The sequence below is a fragment of the Sturnira hondurensis genome, unplaced genomic scaffold (assembly GCF_014824575.4).
Source record: "Sturnira hondurensis isolate 20B ecotype Veracruz unplaced genomic scaffold, ASM1482457v3 Scaffold0020642, whole genome shotgun sequence".
Taxonomy (NCBI): Eukaryota; Metazoa; Chordata; class Mammalia; order Chiroptera; family Phyllostomidae; genus Sturnira; species Sturnira hondurensis.
In genome coordinates this window covers 3173864-3187713 of record NW_028093273.1, presented here as the reverse complement: position 1 = coordinate 3187713, position 13850 = coordinate 3173864, and the positions used below count along the sequence as shown (strand labels likewise).

Below are 13850 nucleotides of genomic sequence, written 5' to 3'. Positions count from 1 at the left end.
TGATGCTTCTAAATCCAAACTTTAAAGAGATGATTCTCATCAAAAGGGAAAAAAGAGCTATTTAGAAATTGGGCAGAAGAAAACTTGTGCCTTCTCCATAGATATACATAAAGAAGTTTAAGCCCTTTGAGCAGGTGAATTGAACTTAATCCATCTGCCAGAAACCCAATTTGGATCCAACTGTTTTTTTATAAGCTAGTGAGTTTTGTATTACTATACCTGATTCATGGCTAAAATTTTGGATAGTAGCTACAAGGTCTCTGTTTTGTATGTTTATGTATGTCTATGAGTATATATGTATGTTGTAGATGTATGATATTTTTCTACCTCCAGATGGTATGGCCAGAGTTAATTTGCAAAAGAGCTGTGTTCAGTTGGCTTTAAAAAAGTGTGCTTATACCCTGGCAGGTGTGGCTCAGTTGTTTGGAGCGTTACCCCGTACCCCAAAAGACTAAGGGTTCAATTCCTGGTCAGGGCGCATGCCTGGGTTGAGGATTCTGTCCCCAGTCGGGCATGTGCAAGAGGCAGCCTGTCAGTGTTTCTCTTTCACATTGATGTTTCTCTCCCTCTCTTTCTCTTCTCTCTAAAACGCTCCCTCTCCCCTTCCTCTCTCTCTAAAAGCAATGAAAAAGTGTCCTCAGGTGGGGATTAAAATTTTTTAAATGTGTGTTGATATAAAATAAGTATCTCTAGACTCTTAGAAATATGGAAACTCATTCAAGTGTTCCTTAAGTTCACATGATCTGGGGAAATAGTAAGTTTAAATTAGTTGAAAATAGACATGTGTTCAGAGTTGTCAGAATTAGATGTAATGCAGACATGCTTCATTAGTCAAGTGGGTTCTTGTTTCTCTGTTACAAAATTTGTCAGCAAAAAAAGTAACAGGATGATGGTAACTTTAATGTTTCATGAAATTTTCAAGAGCAATCTAAACTCAATTTTTAAGAACAAGTGAATTAAACAGATATATGTCCAATGAATTTTTAAACAATTATGAAGTATTATAACATGTCTACTTTAAAGTAGCTTCCAGGTCTTACCTTAAAATTTTGCCAAGTTAAATGATGGAAATTCATCCAAATTTAAATCATTTTCAAATAAGATAAAATACTGAAAACATGAATTACTGAATTTAGTTTTATCTACTCTTCTTATTACAAAAAACTAAACATATTTGGGTATGTTAGTAAACATATCTTGTGCTACAAGGAAAAATTGTACTACAGAAAAGCATATGCTTCTTATGAAATGTATTAACAAACTTGCTAATCTACATAATATTAGTATATAGCAGTTTGAGATTGCTTACTTCTTAAATTTCAATAGAAATTAAGGTTTCAAAGGTTGGGAATTCTAATCATTATATGTAATGAAATGTAAAAATAGTAAGGGAAACATCTCTCTATACACAGAAAGTAAGATGTGTTTTTGGTTAAGAAAAGATTAGAGACAGGAAGATGCATTTTTGTTAAGGGAAAGTAATTTTTCCTAAAGTACAACCAGTTGTTTCTGCAGAGGAGAATCAAGGACAAAATAATGGATGTAGAAAGTTGGGAAGTGAGACGTAGAGGGAACCTTGGGTAATTAAGGTAGCTAAAATGGATTGAATTTATTATAAGGGTTTAAATGTAAGCTTTAATATCAATAGTGTACTTTTATGCAAAACTGAAACTTAATGTTCTTTTCATTTGCTAACCACATTTTCTTGGACTGTTGGTATGTCCCTGATAAAAGATTATGAAAAGGGTTTTTTTTACCCTTTTAAGTAATTTGCCTAAAAAGCAAAGATGTTATATTTTACTAAAAGTTATGTGCTTCCTGTTTTCTTTATCAGCAGGTATTTGATTACTTAAGAAAACCAAGTCTTCTCAATATTAAGAGCCAAGTTTTGCTTACAACTGTATCAATTTCTGTACCTGCCTTTAAAGTCTTGTATTGTCACTGTGGTTCAAGGGTAATTAAATGTTGTTTCATAATAATCAGTGATCCTATTTTATCAAACGTCCAAAACTTTTGCTATTTTGGAAAAACTTTTGAAAATCAAATTCTAAATTAAGCCTGTTTGACCTTGAACTAACTTGGAATATTTCAGAGGGCCCCTAGAACATATCGAGATTTCTCTCTCCGTGTAAAAAGAGATATTAAACTAATTAAGTTTTTGTTATATTACATGGGAAAGATTGATAAATAAGTAATGCCAAAAATTTTTTAGGTTGTATTTGTATGGATACATGTTATTAATATGTGTTTCAGAATTTGTATGAAATTCCTGGAAACCTGATGTGTCCTAGTATAATGTTATCACTTATAACTCTAATTATCTTAAAATGTATGTCACGCAGGAACAACCAAATGTCTTGGTTGATTGCATTATAATGAGCTCTTAACAGACTTTTAACCATGACCCTTTTCTTTTATCATCTACAGAATTATTTTGTTTTTGCAAAAGTGCCTCATCGTCATGGAGACTCATGGGAAGGTCTCTGAAGAGTGTGGTTTTCATTAACTTCCAGATCATACCATTGGTCTCAGTAAGAACCAACCAGGAGAATTCTGAGGAAAAAATGGATTCATAAAACTGCTAATGAAAGATCAAGATCAACAAGTATTATTGGGGACTCAAAGAATTTGTTATCTGGGACTCAGTGAAATAATAAGGAAGATTATTATTTTTACAACTTTTTTAATCTTTTGCTTTTCCAGATTTAAGGAAACTTTTTTCTCTTAAACTACCTGTGACTTACAGCAATTTGGTAAGTATGCCTTTGGGAACAAGATGCAACAATTCCTCTTCTCCCTACTTGATTCCTGTAGAATTGGAAATTTGGAGTATCCTTGTTTTCATGACAACATAGTTATTTGTATAAGTTCAGTAAGAATCTGTTCTCCTTGTAACAGGACACAATTGGAAACACTGGTTTTATTGCCAAGACTTTGACTGGAAAGTCACATGAGAATGGGCAAAGAATCATGGACGAACAGACAGCTTTAAGGAGTGTTAATAAAGCCCCTTGGAAAAGCCACCTGGTACCTTGCTTATAGGGTTCTCGGCAACCTTACCAGGTTTGGAAGGTCACTTCTTGGCACACACAGGAGTCTCAGGATACGTGGGGGCCTGGACTAAGAAGAGGTCCAAATGGATAGATAGGTACTGCAGGCAAAGTGTGAAGGCTAGACCTTGGCTCAGATTCTTAGCTCTTGGCTTTTGATAAATCCAACCTGAGATTCCTTATGAAAAGTTCCAGCAAAGCAGATTTTAAAATGCCTGTATCTGGTGAAGCACTGTTTTTGCTGCACTTATGTAAATAATCAGACCAAGTTTATTGGGCCTGGGTTTATTTTGAAAAAAATTAGTTTTATTGTAATTGTCTTTGGTAAAAAAAATGATGCTAAAGTAGAAACTATAATGCATCTTAAGGCTAATTCTAGTCCTATTAATTGTCCAAGGTTTCATTTTCAACCTATAAACCAGACTGGATCCTGAATTCTTCTAATATCCTCAAATAATTTGGCTACAACTCTTCAAACTGTTTCGCCCCCGACTCTTTTGACTTAGAATCAGTAAGAACAAATTTCATGAAATTACTAGAAGTCTTGTATGTCCTGATATGTTGTCACTTCTAATTCTTGTTATCTGAAAAGGTATGTCACAGAAATAACCAAATTTGTCAACTGCCTTATAACGAACTCTCATCAAATCTTTAACCATTGCCATTTTAAGCCTTTTTCATTTACAGAGGTTACTGTGGTGTTTTTGCAAAAGAGTTTCCCAAACTCCTGTAGACAGGAGGCGAACATGTTGATACAAACTTCAGCTAAATGGTCACAGTAGCTCCTGTTCAGCCACTTCCTGCCTTTGTTGCACGGGCCACTGAGACTGTTTACCTGAGCACCCAGTGACATCAGACACACAACCATTAACGTTTTATTCTCTTATTTCCATAGAAATGCCTCTTTTTCCATAGCTGAGTGCTCCCGCCATACAGGCCTAACTTTGGGACCCCACCTGCAATACAGCGTCCTGAAATGAGAAATGAATGTTTCACTGAACTGACCTGTTCTCAAGGTTGAAAGACTGGTTCAGGGAAATACCACAGCTGTCTATCCACTCAGCTTCTGGACTGTGAAACACCCATGATGTTCCAGAGGTGAGTCCGGAGGGGAGCAGAATACACCACCCCAAAATAGCCTCTTTAGCATAAGGATTTTTTGAGCTGATTATTTTTAAGAAATAGCAGGCACAGGAAATGTTCTGAAAATGTGAAAGTAGTGACCCTTTCATAAGGGAAACTTAAAATTATAACAGAAATCTCCCCATTTGTAAATGTGTTTCCCTCTGTGTACCTGGAAGAGGATGGATGACTCTACATCAGAACTCTATCGATGGGAAAGGCTCCGACTTAAATCTACAAAACAACTTTACCCCTCTTTGCTGTGCTGTTCCTGGTGACCTCCCTTAACTGGCCTCTCCCACTCCCCATCCAACATAATGTGATGGCTTGGGTGTCTCCTATAGATACAGGGGGGCTGCATACTCTTAACCTTTTGTTTTCCTCCTGTTAATCTTTTTGACTCCAGAAACAGGTCTCAGCCAAGGACCGAAAAGGTAGGGGCAAAATCATTTTTCCTTTCCTATATGAACATTTAGAGAGTTTCTGAGTAGTTAGCTGTTCAAGTTATAGTATTTTTCTTCTTAGGAGCAGAACCATAAATCAACCATGAGCTTAAAGAAACACATCGTACAGTGCTAACGGCAGAATGGTGTATTTGCAGCCTCCTCAGAAAGGCACAGCGCACGTGGTTTGTAAAGGGCACATTGGGGTGGCCAGCAGAGCTTTGGCAGGGTTACATCATGTGTCTTAAACAGCTGTGGCTTTCAGCCACTTCCTCAGTGTGTGAGGTCACGTGCACTGGAACACACACACACGTTGTTCAACAGTGTGACACCGCACCTGCTCTCCGGAGCCAGTTCGCCTGGGGTCGACTTTGGCTTCATGGCGACCAAACTCAGTGGACTGACATAGTCATCAGTTTGGCATAGAAAGCCAACACAAAGAAGAACCACTTTCAAAAATCCTTGGTGGCATGTTAAAGGCATCATACTTTTCAGCATAAAAAGAGAAAAACAGTTAAAATGCCTCAAAATTATGAGATTTAATAAAAAGCTTAAAACAACTTTTTTAAAAAACTCACCCATCTAATCCTAGAGGCCTCAAGCCATGACATCTAAAATGAATAGGCCCCATTGTTACGTGATTTTCTAATGGCTGTTAAACACACTTAAATTTCATTTTGAAAGAAACAGCAAATCACGGTGGCTTTTGAAAATTCTATAAAACATCAAACTCAAAAATTACACAAAACCATACAGCCAAAAGTCAAGAAAAGAAATATGAAAAAACAATTTTGGAATAAAGACTTTTTAAAAGCTCTGTCGACCTCCAATATCACAAGCTCCCTCGGCCGTCTCTGTCCCCGTGGCCTGCAGACGGACTTGGCACTGCCCGCGGCCTGGGCAGCTGATGCCACAGCACTTGGAAGTAAAACACGCGGCGCCCACCGGTCCTGCCTTCCGGTCTTGACGAGGAGTGGGCAGCAGCTTTAAACAAGGTTGAACTCCTTCAGGTTCAGCTGCAGAATCGTGTCTTTCACAGCAGCAAACACAAAGCGGATGTTCTCCGTGTCTGTGGCACACGTGAAGTGGGAGTAGATGACTTTCTCTCTGTCCGGGTTCTGGTCCTGATAAAGCTTCAGGATAAAGTCTTTGGCAGCTTGAACGTCCTGCTTTGGGCCTGGTCGCGGGGGCAGTGAGAGGAATAGAAGAAAGATACCAACTCAACAAAATCAGTTGTTACTCCCCCAAATCAGTCCCAGTGTCCTCTTGTTTGGGATTCTTCTTTAAGCTATCTTATTTCTAGAAAATAATTTACCTGAGGCATTATTTTTTTATTATCTCTCATTATGAACCTTTGAAAGAGTATTTTAAAGTGCCAACTGGTACTAAAAATTGTACTTCAAGGCAATTGGTTGCAAATAGTGACCCATTTAACTTTCTGACCTGGACCACTTTTGAAGAGAGGTAATTCTTACTCAGGCCGACAGAACTGGGCTAGGAGAAGGAGAAAGATGAATATGGGAGCTAGCATCATTAGCCTCCCGAGTCTGATTGTAAGCTTGTGGGCTCCTATACTACATGGCTAGTGCAGTCAATAAAAGTAAAATGCACAGTGCTAAAACACTGCTACTCTAAATAGCAGTGTCAAACTTAGTAATATTTGAGACCTCCAGTGCTAGACATAATTAGCCCTGGGCCATAAACCCTCCTGGAGCAGTTGGTCAGGTGTATGAAGAGACTCAGTGCCTGCCTGGGTCTGTACGAGGGCCTCCGTACTGGAATGTGCGCAGTGGAAGCACCCGGTGCTCTGCGCGACACTGGGAAAGCCGAGGCAGGTTGGGCACACCCTCTGCCCTCAGGAGCCGACTGAAGGGAGAGCAGGGTGAGCCCGGGTTACCAAGGGCGCAGCACCTGCTGGGGTGCACCTGCCTCCTGGGGAGGGGTGGGGTGAGGGTCGGAGGAGTTAGCAAAGGGAGCATCCGAAGTGTATTCCAGGTGCTGGGAAAGGCGTGTGTGGAGCTGAAAACACACGATGATGCTGCTGGTGGCTCGTTCAAAGGAGCAGGGAGGCCCCTGTGAGTCTAAGAACCCTGGACTGAGGTCAGCAAGGTCGACAAGATGGACACCTACCTGTGTATTCTGGGAAATAGCTAATTAGATGAGAGTACATGATTTTCTCTTCCAAAAGATCCTTCTTATTTAAGAACAAAATCACAGATGAGTTCAGAAACCAGGGGTAGGTGATAATGGTTTTAAATAAGGCTTTGCTCTCCTCCATGCGATTCTAGTGAGAAGAAAGCACTTTGGTTAACCAGAAAGAAAGGCAGTAGTTTAAAAACAACATGCCGAATCACTGGTTCTGTCTGTCTGACTGCTCACACAGCCGCGGTCTGGGGGTCACTGTCCTTGCGGAAGCCCGTGAACGCGTGGGCCCTGGGCATGCCACTTGCCCCACCTCACCCTCACCGGTCACCCCCTCTGGCGCCCCTCCCCTTTGGCACCTCAGTCTAGCCCCGAACTAACATGCAAGGACACAAGGAAGGCTTTTGTGCAATGTGGAGAGAGGGGGTCCTGTGCCATTACTGGGATTACCAAAGGAGGGAAGTTCACAGTTTCAGACCTGAGACACGCACTTGATGGGGTGTCGTGGGACCGTGAGAGGAAGACTTGCTGTCCCAGGAAGGCCACCGCCCTTGCTGGGAATGCCGGACACTGGAGAGAAGGGAGCTGGCCCTCCCGAGCCAGGACCCCATGCTCCACCCCACACACTGGTAATTCCAGTGCGCTCCTCCTGGGGAGCAGGGCCCCTAGCTTATGGATGGGCGTGCCGCTGGTCACAGCACTTAAGTACTTTCCCAAGCCCATAGAGTGCTAGAGATTCATGCAGAAGGGCAGAAGAATTGCTGAGCATTAGACATTGGCAAGCAAATACTAATTGTCCCTAATTTATGGAGAACAGACAGGGCACGTATTAATCTCATCTGGTAACAGTAATCATTCTGGATAGCATTCTGCTCCCTCTCAAGAATTTCTAAGAGGAGAGAAAAAAGAATTTCCCTTTCAGGAGTTCTGAAAAACATCAAAGCCCAGAGGGACGTATAATAAATCTCCATTCCCCTGCAACTCCGAGACACATGGACTCATTCTCCTCCTCAGTATATTTTGGGGGATTAAGAGCTGGAATTTATCAACAGAGCAGTAAGCCTTCTTGGCTTGTAAAGCTTCTTTATGATTTTATCAATAATAACCTCAGAGGAAGTACAACATGACAAAAATAATTTCTATGCAGCACCTGTTTTTAGCCAGAAGAGGACAGTCTAGAGTGGCAACCACCACTGAATTTTTCTTCAGACACCTTGTGATTTTTTTTTTTTAGGAGAGGAGAAACTTTAATTTTTAGCACATCAGGCTGAAGTACTTGTCCCTTGTACATCTGAGTAATCATCTGAGTTTCATGAGACAAATTTGGAGCTAATTTTTCATATTAATAACTTGAGGACTTTCCTTTTTAAAAAATCTCTCCGCCTGAAGAACTGGGTGGCAGCCAAGACCCTATTCTTCTTCACACAATGACACCCGTAAGTGGGTTAACCCTCCACTAATTAGCTAATGTAGCCATGCTCCTCGGAGAGAAGTCTGCTCTCAAGAAATACAAGATTATGATTTGTTCCTAGTTATTACCTAATCCTGGACAGACTTCCTTATTGATTTACTTTTATGCCCTAGAAGCAAGAGACATTTTTCTTCAAAGTCAGGAGGACTTGTGAAGGGTAGAGGGAAAGACAACGGGGGACAACGCTGTCCCACAGAAAACACCCCCATCTTCACAAAGAAGTGACTGTGATGGGCAGTGTCACTTCCCGGGCAGGTCCAGCTAAGGGAGCCCACCCCAGCCAGTGCCATGGACCCTGTGGGAGGGCACTGAAGCCTGGCGGGGTGGATCAATCCCAGCTGCCCTGTGCTAGTCCCCTCCAGGGAAGTGAAGGGCAGACGTCACCGTCCAGGAGGCCCCCGAACAGCTGCGAGCATCTGGCGCCACTCCCCCTGCCAGCTCCGCCAGGGGCCTGACGCGGGAGGGCCGGGGAGGGTGGGAAGCCTGTTCTCAGGTCAAGTTTATTAGAAATAGCATTGTTCAACTTTGGCAGTACATTCGCAGCCCTAGGGGACTTGGAAAAGATGCCCCCCACCTCAAACCCAGCAATATGAATCTCCGCTGTGGGGTCCAAAACATGGCATTTTTATTTTTTCAGAGCTCCACGAGGGATTTCAAAACACAGCGCAGGCTGAGAACCAGTGCTTTGGAGTGGCTCCAGTCCAGCAGCACGTTAGAGTGGATCCCACGCTCAGGCTGCACACGCCACCAGTTACATCAGATTCTCAGGCTGAATCCAGGCACCGGGTTTTTCCATCAGGCACCCCTGGAATTCCAGTGTGCAGCCAGCTGTGAGAACCAGGTTTCCAGGTCAGCAACCCTTAAATGTGGGTGTGTGCGTGAGTTACCTGGGATCTGGTTAAAACGCAGATTCTGATGTACCCTGTCTGGGTTGACGTAGAGGGTCCACATTTCTAACCAGCGTCCAAGGGTTGCCTGTGCTTCTCACCCATGGCCTCCACTTTGAGTAGCAAGACAGCTTACCCTCAGGGATGGAGTCTAGTGGCACAGTTGGCTGGCTTTTTGCAAAGTACAAAGAGAGAGCTCTGTGTTCCACAGCTAACCAAACCCCCCACCTGGCATACCTCATTGTCAGACTCGGCCAGGACCTGGTCATATTCGCTCAGAGCAACCAAAAAAATGATGGAGGTGACGCTCTCAAAGCAGTGAATCCACTTCCGTCTCTCAGATCGTTGGCCGCCAACATCCACCATCCTGTTCAGCAGAAACACAGATCTCTCAAAGGGCAGAACACCTGACTCTGGAGAAGAAGGGCACGAATCATGATACCGTGGGAGTCAGTGCTTTTTAGGCTCCTCAGGATTCTGTAAGAGTGGAAAGGGGTCCTAAGGTGGAAACGGTTGAGCACCCCTGCTTTAGGCAATGAGGAGCCAGCGGGAGATTCCTAGCAAAGGAGGACAGTGTAGTGAAGTTACTGAAAGCAGTGCAGAGGTCACTCAGGTGGAACCTGCTTGGGGACACTGGGTAGGAAGCTGCCATCATCCAGGCAAAAAGCACAAGCGCCCACTTGGGTGTCGCTCTGCCCACCGGAGTGCCGGGGCACCGGCCACGGAGGGGCAGAAAGGCAGGCCGTCTGCCAGGTCCACTCAGCTTTCCCCAGGCCTTGGCCCCTTCCTGCTGTCATGGTTCCTCCGGTTTATCCACCAGTCCTTTGTACCTTAGGTGGACGCCGCCCCTTCTTCCCTCTAAAGATGTGCAGTATGTAAGTGCCCTCTGACAAAAGAAATCCAAAGTGTTTGTCAGAAAGATTGCAGGGACTCATAGCCAAAGGGTCGATCCCACGCTTGAAGGCTACAGGGTCCAGCAGTTGGTGAAAGTGAGTCACACGGCCCCCGCAGAGTTGGGCGGTGCGCACGGGGACAGTGGGAGGGCCCCTCTGGAGGGGCCACATGGCTGAGGCCAGCTGCTGGGGACGAAAATGCAGGCTCACTGTGACCAGATCCTCCAGCTTTTCAAGAGAAACTAGATACCACATGCTTTAAGTGAAACAGCCCAAATTGTAAATGTTGGCTCAAAAGTTTTTTAAAACACCAAGTGAGCCAAAGAGAACAACACATCTGTGGACCAGATACCGCTTTGGAAGTCGAAGCGGCATTGATGCCGAGAAGGCTGAGATAAGCTCGTCTGCACGCAGCACAGGGCCAGTGCTCACAAAGACACAGAACTTGCAGGGACATGACCCCAGGCGCCCCACTGCTCCTGCAGCCCCGAGGACCCGGGCAGAGCTAGACTCATGTTGTCTCCACCCGTGTGTAATAACTATCGGGGGGACGAGGGGACTAGTGGGTACAAAAGCGCTTTGAGATTGGCAGTGCTGTGCATATGTGCCATATTATTGTTCATCTTTTGCCATAATTAAATGCAGTGAAGGCCTACTTAAATCGTCCTAAAAGTTGCTATATTTATATGTGAAAATTCTTACACAGCTGGAAAATAATTTGTATGAAGCATAATTTTTAATACACATTTCTGTATTGATTCTTAATTTTCAATTTTGAGGATAAACCTTGGAGAAGGGAAGAGAAATATTTTCAAGTTTATGAGGAGACCTCAGTATATTTGGTGTGTGGGGTATAGAAGTATCCATCTGTGTGTGTGTGTGTGTTGGGGGTGGGAGAGTTACACAGAAGAATCGTCCCTGACGTCAATGTGGATGGAGACGCTTCATCCCCCCGGGGAACAGAAAGGCAGGCTCGTCTCTCTACTAGGACTTGAGGCCTACCGTAATTCTAAATACCCTGCCAGAGAGAGGGCATATTGTTCTGAAAGCTATAACTTATTTTAGGAATAACATATATAGGGAGACTTCTGGGGACTTCTAAGCCTGCACAGACAAATTCTTGATGGACCGTGTCAGGGAGACATTCTTACCGGAAGATGATGTTTTCCAGGTCAAAGGGATACTCAATGATGCCAGTTGTGGGCACTCGGACACGAAGCACATCTTGCTGCGTGGGCACAAACGACGGCACGGCGATCCGGTCAATGTCACTCAAGTAACTATGACATTAGAGAACAACGCAGAGATGCGTTTTAGAGAAAGGAGGAGCTTCCCACCCCAGGGACGTCACCCCAACTCGGAGCAACCCCCACTCAGATTCACGGGTTCCATCCACGACTGAGAGCCGGCTCTCCTACAGCTGTTGTGGAGAGAGTATAGATCAGAAGCTTTCATGAGCCTTCTGGGAAATCTGCAGACCACGCCATCACTTCCTTCTGGATCTAAGCTTGATCGTTATCTGGGCGTGAGAGACAGCAGCGAGGGGAGGAAGCGGGTGCTGGAATCTGTCCTCCGCCTTCCAAGGTCCTTCCCCCTCCCATACTCGCCCTCATCCAAGATTATAGAATACAGATGCTGTTCCCAAACGCTTTGCTCAATGAATTAGAGTTTCTAAGAAAATATGAAGGCATGAAACAGGCCGACAGGAAGTTCTCTCCAAATATTAACAAGAGAGTTTTCCTGTTACACAGAGAAATTAAACATCTAAAATAAACCAAAACTACTCCTGGATTATTTCTTGCCATATATTCAAGAAAGCCAGGAGCTTAAAACATATCACTTCTCTGTGGTAAAACAAGAGGATACTTAAAAAAATAAGCCTTTAATAAAGGCAACTTTGAGTAAAATAACTGAGGGCCTGGCCAAGGACAGAGCTGGAGATGCCAAGCCCATCAGCCCTCTGAGACCACTCTGTGCCCCGTACGGGAGTGACTGCGGCTACTCGCACTGACTTCCATACGTGTGATCCTTACACCTCTCTCGTTCCACCAGATAGCACTGGTCGTACCTGCCACCCTCACCTCGGTGCCCAAAGCACCTTGGCCCTCCGAGGGCACACATCACATTTTTGGTGCAACGAATGCCTGTCCAAATAAGCAGATGTGACTGGCAGAGCGGTGGACAACTGCTGGCCTGGACCAAGGAAACACACAAGTGGCTCAGGTCTCACCAGTCTCAAAGGTGGGGCAGCTGTCTGGGTGTATCTTTGCTGCTGCAGCTCTACCCGCCAACCTAGTCACTTCCAACAGTCCTCTCCCACTTGCCACAGTGTTCAGGGCTCCACTGAATTCCATAGCAGCTCCTGCGGGTCTCTTCCAAAGGGATCTGCATCAGGAGCCCCGGCCCCTCCCCTCCACAGAAGCAGATGACACCAGGCTCTCAAGAAAGAGCCAGGAATGCCTTGACCAATGGGGAGCTGTCCCCGGCTCCCCAGCTGTCACAGGCAGTCTGCCCTCCTTTTGGGACACTACCTTCCGGCTCTGGTCTGTGCCCACCCAACACCTTAGTGGGGCTTCTTATCTTCCCTTTCCCTGCTTTGCACCTAAATGTTCCTAAACTCAGTCAGGAACTGAGTGTGCCAGCCTAGATTAATAGAGTAAACTCCCAGCCTGGGACCAGTGCCAAAGGGAAGATTCCAGGTTCCCTTCCTGCTCACTGCCTTGTCCAGAGGATGGGAGTGAATTGCCCACCAGCTCAGAGGGAAGGGAACAGCCCTTGAAGGGAAGGGAACATCTTGGGAAAGGATTTCAGGGCCCACACAAGGTGGAAGTGGACGTGGGCCAAGGTGGGAGGCGCTGCGCTGCAGAAGCAGGAATCACTTCTTTAGGAAGGACCTTGATTGAACTCTTTGCCCCATGGTCTGGTCGACTGAGGCAGCACCGCAGGAAATTCTTAAAAAAATAAGATTCTGTGATCTCACTGGAATAGTTTGCATGCAGAACCATCTAGTCATTTTTTTACCCTAAGGATAACATTTAAAAGCAGAGCTTTATGGATCCAAAAAGCAAAACAAAACATGTAGGCCTTTGCAAGTCAATAAACAAAGGACTCTAGGACTGAGCTTCCTCCCTGTGCTGGGCCCGCAGAGCCCATGATGCCCACTAGAGGGCAGCACAAGACCAGCCAGTGACAGCCTATAGCAGTGAGGTCAACACTGATTTTCGATTTTAGGATAATTGGACCTGCAGGCTACTGATCAGGGAGCCAAAAGGCAAAGGAATATGGAGAGGAGGCAAGTAGAAGCCAGCAGAGACAGTCCTTATTTAAATCAGATCATTTCAGTAATCCAAATGAGATCAGTTCCACCAAGGGAACCTCAGGGTCGATTTAGCCCCATTGAAAAAGACAAAAGCTCAGGACACAGTGAGGAAAGGCAGGTAAGGGCAAGGAGAGAAATCTGGGATCCACAGAGGGACTGAGGTTTTCGTAGGTGGGAAGAGGCTCACCGTGAAGCAAGAGGGGACACAGACAAGCAGGAGAGAGGCAGTGTTGCCCCAAGCTAGACACAGCTCCCTTTCCCCAGGAGCAGCCTCTTTGAGGTGTGTGGGGCATGCTGGCCTGCAAGCCCCTTGGGCTCTGTACTCACTATTTGGCTGAGTCTGACAGCTGGTACTCCCTCCTCCTGTCGTAACACTCCTGGATTCCTGGGTCCAGCCAGAGCTGCTTGATGGCCTGTGCCTGCTCCCTGGAGAGCGCGGAGACCCTGTCTACTTCCACTTCTGTGATCAGCCGGGCATTTTCCTACTCAAAGGAAAGAGAACCTTTTATTAGGAAAGGAAGCC

General features: G+C 44.9%; 1 protein-coding gene and 1 long non-coding RNA gene across 3 annotated transcripts in view; one reads left to right on the top strand and one right to left on the bottom strand.

Moving 5' to 3' along the window:
- The first annotated feature begins 2174 nt into the window (after nt 1-2174).
- On the top strand, nt 2175-11788 carry LOC118976047 (uncharacterized). Of its 2 annotated transcripts, XR_005064189.1 has the most exons (4): nt 2176-2753; nt 3946-4148; nt 8866-9077; nt 11180-11788. It is a non-coding gene; the product is annotated as an uncharacterized LOC118976047 (long non-coding RNA). The 2 variants fall into 2 exon arrangements; XR_005064188.1 differs by having other exon boundaries at nt 2175-4148.
- GNA14 (G protein subunit alpha 14) overlaps nt 4749-13850 on the bottom strand; it is a 162573-nt gene continuing 153471 nt past the window's right edge. The window contains exons 3-7 of the mRNA XM_037030317.1: nt 13655-13809; nt 11160-11288; nt 9353-9482; nt 6746-6899; nt 4749-5792 (exon numbers count right to left, since the gene is read on the bottom strand). Coding sequence (XP_036886212.1) covers nt 5602-5792; nt 6746-6899; nt 9353-9482; nt 11160-11288; nt 13655-13809 — 759 coding nt within the window. The 3' untranslated portion in view covers nt 4749-5601. The remainder of the gene's footprint in view (nt 5793-6745; nt 6900-9352; nt 9483-11159; nt 11289-13654; nt 13810-13850) is intronic.